The sequence below is a fragment of the Vicia villosa genome, linkage group LG1, assembly GCF_029867415.1.
Source record: "Vicia villosa cultivar HV-30 ecotype Madison, WI linkage group LG1, Vvil1.0, whole genome shotgun sequence".
Classification (NCBI taxonomy): Eukaryota; Viridiplantae; Streptophyta; class Magnoliopsida; order Fabales; family Fabaceae; genus Vicia; species Vicia villosa.
The window spans coordinates 11,225,522-11,233,132 of NC_081180.1; the positions used below are offsets into that span (position 1 = coordinate 11,225,522).

The window sequence follows — 7,611 nt, forward strand, 5'->3', positions numbered from 1 at the left end:
ATTCTCTGTGTCATACTCGGATTTCTCGTGATTCTCATTCACTCCTTATAACTAATGATTAATAGCCACCACCTAACGTACAAAAAGTGATTTCGAATTTTATAAATATTAAATTAATAAATCCTCTCATTGTCTTGGTGGGCTATACACAATACACAAATTAAATATCCTTCTACGTGAAGTCAATATTATGTTTTCCTCTCACTCAAGCAACACAATACTTCAATGACCATAATACCCCCATACAAATCACAATAGGTGTAGCACCTTGATTAAAATATATATAAATATAACATTTATTTATAAAAACATAAATAATATAGTATAACTATAACACTTATTTGTTAAATCGATTCAGTTGGTAGATGTGCAGAGAAAACAAATATGAAAGTGCGAGTTCGAATCTACTACATTTTACCTATAAATATTTATCTTCTAATAAAAAAAATTTAAAAAACAAATAAATGATTATAGGATATATAGAAAAAACTAATTTTATCATTGATTTTGTTTTTTCACTTCTAGATATCACCGTTTATATATATCATGGTCATTATTGTCAATGTCAATCAACAAAATCACAAGGGTAATATCGTCATTGCAATAAGAATCTTCACCTTGTCTCTGTTGACGTGCACCTCACGTGACTTTCCACAACACCAAGTTACGACGACGCTTGAGGCAAAGAGAACGCCGTCGTTACGGAAACACTGTTGTGATCCTTACAACTCAACGCTTTCAGTATTTTCCATGAAACCTTACCGGAGCTCCGATTCACGTCCAAATTCTCACCGGAATCCGAACCTAGAAACATGCTTTTCGAAGGATTCCGGCGAACTTGCCGATTCTTAATATCGTTGAGTTCCATCTCCGGCGGAACCTTCATCTTCCCGAACACGAGAGAATACCACCGCGGCTTCATTGCTTTCTTCGCTACTCCCTCCGACGATGCCACGCTTCTAACAGAAGAATCACGAACAACCTCAGGCGCTTTTGATACAGGAAAACTCGAAGAATGCTCTCTCAACTTACAATAATCGAGCGACCTGTTTCTCATCATGAAACGGTTAGAACCACCGCCGAAATTACTGACACTGCTCGATCGAATTACGGAAGAAACAGATCCCGATCTCCGGCGATGCGTTTGCGGTTTATCCCATTTTTCAACGTTGAGACTTTCTTTCTGTTGTTCGTTAACTATCTCTTTAAACGGCACGAGCTTGCCGCGGAAAATGATGTCGTCTGCGGGACACATATCGGAGCTACCACTACTGCTGAAACCGCTGAAGAACTCGCTCGATTCCGGTAACGACAATGGCCTTCTGATACTATTTCTCTTAAACGACTTGTCGTCTAAGCTTTCTGAATCTTCGTTTATCGGAAGATCACATAGAGAAAGAGCTTCTTCTTCGGATTCAGATTCCACGTCAGCATAACTTGAGTCTTTCATTATATGAACATGTTCTTCTTCCATGGTTGAAGGAAATGGTGTATGTAGAAAACAAAGAAGAGTGTGAGAGAATTATTAGTTTCTATATGATTATAATTTTTATCATATAGTTAGATTTTTGTTTGGAGTGTCTATATATAATATATAGCAGAAATATTTTGATTTGAAATTTATTTTCTGTAGGGATTTATTTGACGATGGTTTCTAGAAAATGGAAAGAAGAAAAAAAATAGTGATGACAGTGATAAAGAAAGGTATGAAGAATAGTAGTATAGTACATGTTATATTTAGTTTATATAATAATTCCAATGGAGCAGATATACCCGTGGGTATGTTGTTTTGTTGATTTTAGCATTGCCACGGAAGAAAATAGGCCCACTAATACGTACTAGAATAGAAATCTTCTAAAATACAACATTTGAGACAAAATAATTATACAGAAATTGGCTTATTTGTTGTTATTCATGGTTAATGATGACTAAAGTGCAAATTGTAATATTAAATTTGAACCAAACCAAACAACACATTGAATGTAGTGTGTAAATTTAAGCATAATTTGATACTATCATTTAAGACCTTGTAATATATTTTTTAGTTTTTGTGTATTACTTAATGATTATTGTCTGCATTTTATCTTTGGAAGAAATCTACCGTTTCTATTGGTTATTTAAGTTTATTAAATATATATGTAAATTTTGTATTCTAAGAGTAAGTTTTTTTTTTTAATCAAAAGAAACTTAACTCATATCATTTATAAGCAAAGGTTCAATACAAAGAGGAGGAAAATTAAAAATGCTACGCCTAGTCCAAGAATCGGCCGCCTTAGCTAAGGCATGAGCAACCGAATTTGCTTGGCGATTTACAAACTTTACCTCAAAGTTGGGGAAATTAAGCAATAAATTACAAATAGAAGAAAATTCAGAAGAACCAATGAGACTCGTCCTAATAGCTTGAACAGTAATCTGAGAATCACTTTCGAAAATAACATTCTCCGCCCGAAGCTCAATGGCAACTTGGATAGCTTCTTTGAGGGCCAAAGCTTCAGCTTCAATGATTGGCAAAGACCCAAAATCCCAAGCGACCCCAGCATGAACAAAATTCCCCAAATGGTCTCTATAACACCAACCTCTATTAGTAGTTCCCCTTCTAGTGTTAAAACCCGCATCTACATTGCATTTCAAACTACCATACACCGGCGGATTCCAAGACAAAGGCGGATGGTTAGTTTGCTCCCGATCTCTACCTACCTGAGCCATAAACCACTTTTGCCAACTACAGAAAGCATGTAAACCAAGATTAGAACACCCTACACTCTCATTATGCCAAATCATATTATTAAGATTTCTCCAAAGCGTATCAATCAACATCGTGGCTCTACCCGCCACCAGCCTATCCTTCTTACTACACATATCAAGAATCAGAGAAGAAGCATCATGATCAGAATGAATACGGGAATCAATAATATGGGACAAACCTGCATGGTTCCAACTTTGTTTAGTAGCATTACACCCGAAGAAGACGTGCCAAGAATCTTCCATCTGATGATCACAAAAAGGGAAAGCACCCGGGCACAAAACATGATGCTGTTGTAATCTCTTTCTAGTGGATAAAACATCCCTACAAATCCTCCAAAGAATGTGCTTCACCCTAGGAGGAGCTTTAATGTTCCACAAGCTACGCCACCCTCCCCCCGCACCATTAGCCTCCAACACCTTATGCTCCTTAATCCATAATCTGTAACCCGACCGGACACTATAGCAACCACTCTGCTCGTTTTTCCACACCCATTTGTCCTCCGCCACATCCTCAACCAAAGGTGTCTGAAGGATATCATGAACCATTGCACAATCAAACAACTCCCGAATTAATTGCCCATTCCAATGTTTCCCATCATTTGACAAAAGCGCATTAACCCTAAGGTCATACACCCCATAATTTTGGGGACCTTTCACCCAGTCACTCTTACACCCCCGAAGCCAAGGATCACCCATCACTAAAATATTTCTTCTGTCACCAATACTCCACCTACACCCAAGAGATAAAAGTTTCCTAGCCTGCCAAATACTCCTCCAAACAAAACTAGGATTATATCTCAGATTAGCCTCAAAGAAAGACGAGTGGGGAAAATACCTTGCTTTGTAGACTCTGGAAACCAAGGAGTGAGGTTTGTTCAACAAATGCCACCCTCTTTTAGCCACCATTGCCATATTAAAGGACTTTAGATCACGGAATCCTAACCCTCCTTCATTCTTAGAGCCTGTCAACCTGTCCCACGACATCCACCTGATACCATTGTTATTACTACTACCTCCCCACCAAAAGGAATTAAGCATCTTCTCAATATCAGATATAATACCATCAGGAAGAATAAAGAGACCCATAACATAGGAAGGAATAGACTGAAGCACCGATTTTATCATAACTTCCTTCCCTGCTTTAGATATCAGTCTACCCCTCCAAGAATTAATCTCTCTCCAAATTCTGTCCTTCACATACCCAAAAGTGGCCTTCTTACTCCGTCCTATAAGAGACGGGAGACCCAGATAGGTTCCCGTACCAAGGACATGACGAACTCCCGTGATGCTAGCCAGATCCTCCTGAGCAGGTATACTGATATTCCAGCTAAAGAACACCTCTGATTTTGTTAGATTAATTTCCTGACCAGACGCATCCGCATAAACATTGAGAATCTCCATGATATTATGAACCTCCGAAAGATTCGCCCTCCAAAACAAAAAACAATCGTCAGCAAAAAGCAGATGAGACACACTAGGTGCTCCTCTGCAAATCTGGGCCCTATGAATCTCCCCGCAAGCAACAGCTCGTCTGACCAGAGCCGACATGCCTTCAGTGATAAGAATAAAGAGATAGGGGGAAAGAGGACCCCCTGTCTCAAACCTCTTCCTGGCTGAATTGGTCCCACTCTTTCTGCATTCATAAGCACAGAATAACTAACCGACGAGACACACATCATCATCCAATGAGTCCATCTTTCCGAAAAACCCAATCTACCCAGCACACCTATCAAGAAGCCCCAATCCACTCTATCATAAGCTTTACTAATATCTATCTTCAAGGCCATCTTTGCATTATTCCCCGAAGTCCGACGCTTAAGGGCATGTATTACTTCAAACGAATTCATGGCATTATCCAGGATAGATCGACCTTCGACAAACGCTGATTGTTCTTCACCAATACATTTATCCAGGAATTTCTTTAGTCTATTAGCAAGGAGTTTAGAAACAATTTTATAGGCAACATTGCATAAAGAAATCGGACGAAAATCCTTCATACTACTCGGATTACCACCCTTCGGAATAAGACAAATATTTGTATCATTTAGCGACTCCGGAAAGAAACCTCTTTCTAACCAAATTTTTGCCTCAGAAAAGATATCCTCCCCACATACCTCCCAAAAATTTTGATAAAATGCCGGATTAAAACCGTCCGGTCCAGGGGACTTGTCCGGGTGCATCTGAACCAAAGCCTGGAACAATTCTTCTTTTAAAATGGGAGCTGAAAGGAGCTCATTATCCGATGAAGAGATAACATGCTGAATCAATTCTAGAACTGGCTCGTAACATCCTGCTCTAGCTTCAAATAAAGTATCAAAGTACCTCTTAGCAATATCACACAAACCGTCCGGGTCCCTGACTTCCGCAACCCCGTCTTCCGTAAGCATTTTAATTTTCTGAAAATTGCGACGAATAGACGCAGATCGATGAAAGAATTTAGTATTGAGGTCCCCATTGTGAAGCCAGTGTGTCTTCGCCCGTTGCCGCCAATACGTATCCTCCTTAATAAGAATTTTTTTATAGTCATTATGAGCTTCCATGTACTTCTCAACATCTCTTTGATCACTACTACCCCTGAACAATTCAAGAGCTATCTGAAGCCGTTCCTTCTCCTCACCATTCTGCCTTGTACGAGACTTACTCCATCTACCAAGGTCTACTGCACAACCTGCTAACTTACTCACAACAAACCTTTGCGAACCACCAATCCAGCTATTCGCCACCACATCCACCACTTCCTCTTCTTGTAACCACCAATTCTCAAACCTAAAACTTCTCCTCTTTTGACGACTATCCAACGGGTCATAGCAAAGCAATATCGGACTATGGTCAGAATGAGTTGCAACCAGATTTGTTAGCTTTGCAACCGGAAAGATGTGTAACCAATTCGGATCCGCAAGAGACATATCAAGTCGTTCCTCAATCATATGTTCTGCTCCCCGACTTTTAATCCACGTAAACGGGTGACCCTCCAAGGGGATGTCAGTAAGATTACACTCAGCCACAACTTCTTGAAAACCCGAACACAACCAGTTCGGATGAGTATGTAAACCCCGTTTATCAGCTTGAGACAATAAATCATTAAAATCCCCTATAATGCACCATGGAAGATTGGACATACTATGTAACTCACAAATCATACTCCAAGCTTGTCTTCGTCTATGCCGTTCTGGATAACCATAATAGCATGTCAGTCTCCAGTCACCCTTCTCATCATCATGCATTAGAAGATTAACATAGTTTCTATTAAAATTCATCACACTGCACTTCTTACTATCCTTCCACAGCACCGCATTACCCCCACTTCTACCTACGACATCGACCGACAAACATGCTTCAAATTTAAGATTAACGCGAACAGTTTCCAATTTTTGAGAATTTGCTAAAGTTTCAGAGAGGAAAAGAATATCAGGATGATAATTCTTATCCAGAGCCCGCAGATTAGGAATCGCTCTCGGGTTGCTCAAGCCCCGGCAGTTCCAGCTGAGAATCTTCATTGTTCCCGGCAGTCCTGGCTGCCAGGATTTGCCGATAAAAAATGGTGGACTTCTTCATTCTTTTTTGCGTCAACAACTTCCTCGTTTCCGCGCCGACGTTTCTTTTTCTGTTTGCAAAATTTCAGCAGGGCTATTCAGGGCAGTTGCATTAGGGACAGAGTCAAGTGAATTATTATTCTGTAGGTTAGAAGGGATAGAAGGCTTGTGTATAATTTTTCTGGAAGCATTAGGTTTATGTTGTTTAGCATGAAGAATTTTGGTTTCTATGGTTTTTTTAATAGATTTCAAAGGTCTGAGAGTGGAGAGATTATTTTGAATGGAGCCATCTATATGTGATAAAGGTTCATGCGGTTGTTGTGTATGAAAGGGGAAATTAATTTTGATTGGCTGGGCAGGAATATTGGCCGACACAGGTTAAGGCAAGGGGGGTGTAAAAGGAGGGGGACGGTCACGAGATAGTGTCGTGAAAGGAAACACAGTGGGGGACAAGGTGGGTCCAGGTTGTGACGTGGGATTATTTTGGTGGGGTAGGTTGGATTTGTGGCTAGTTTGTGGGCCATGTTGGGGGAAGTCAATAACTGGTTCTAGGACATGATGGGACAGGAAATCATGAGGCTGTCGGGTAGCAATAAAGGTGTTAGCAGTTTGACAGGTTAATTGACAATGATTGGGAATTGATGTCATATTAATTCCATGACTAATAGCATTATGAGACACTAAATGCCCATTATGAATATGTCCATCTGAATAACGATTGTTGCATGGATGTGGGGTCCCTAGATCTGCAGCCGAACCACCACTCTCCCCATGAGGCGTCTGAACTTCACGCGCCTGAGAAGAACTCTCTTCAGAAACTATTTTCGTGGTGCCTCCATCTTCTTCTTTGAGCCACCGCGACTTGCCCTCTCTCAGTCTTCTATTCTCTGCTCTAATATCTGCTGACCAGCCCCCGACTCCCGAATCTTCGACCATAGCAAATCTGACATCGCACCTCTACTTAGAATGGCCAAGCATGCCACACACAAAGCAAAAAATATTGAGTTTTTCATACTTGAAATTAACAGTGCACCAGTCCCCTCCCTTATTTTTCACTCTAGTGTTCTTCTTCAGTGGTAATCGCACATGGACTTTAGACCTCGATCGCATATATTGCCTCCAAAAGCTAGAGTTATTGTTCTTGTCATACTCAACAAACGTACCAATAAAATTCTCCATCGCCTTACCTACCTTCTCAATCATTAAACCCGTCGGTAAATTATGAACTTGCACCCAAAAATCCACATGATAGAGTGGTATATTTTCAATCTGCATACCCATCTGCACTCTCTCAATCACCAACAGCTGATTATCAAAAGTCCAAGGGCCACCT

At 40.3% G+C, this 7,611-nt stretch overlaps 1 protein-coding gene across 1 annotated transcript; it reads right to left on the minus strand.

Annotated features, from left to right (window-relative positions):
• Window positions 1-480: 480 nt before the first annotated feature.
• LOC131601071 (uncharacterized) lies at window positions 481-1,698 on the minus strand. The gene has a single exon (XM_058872797.1). It carries the CDS (start codon window positions 1,472-1,474, stop codon window positions 665-667), a length of 810 nt encoding a protein of 269 aa, XP_058728780.1. The 5' UTR covers window positions 1,475-1,698; the 3' UTR covers window positions 481-664.
• Window positions 1,699-7,611: the final 5,913 nt, after the last annotated feature.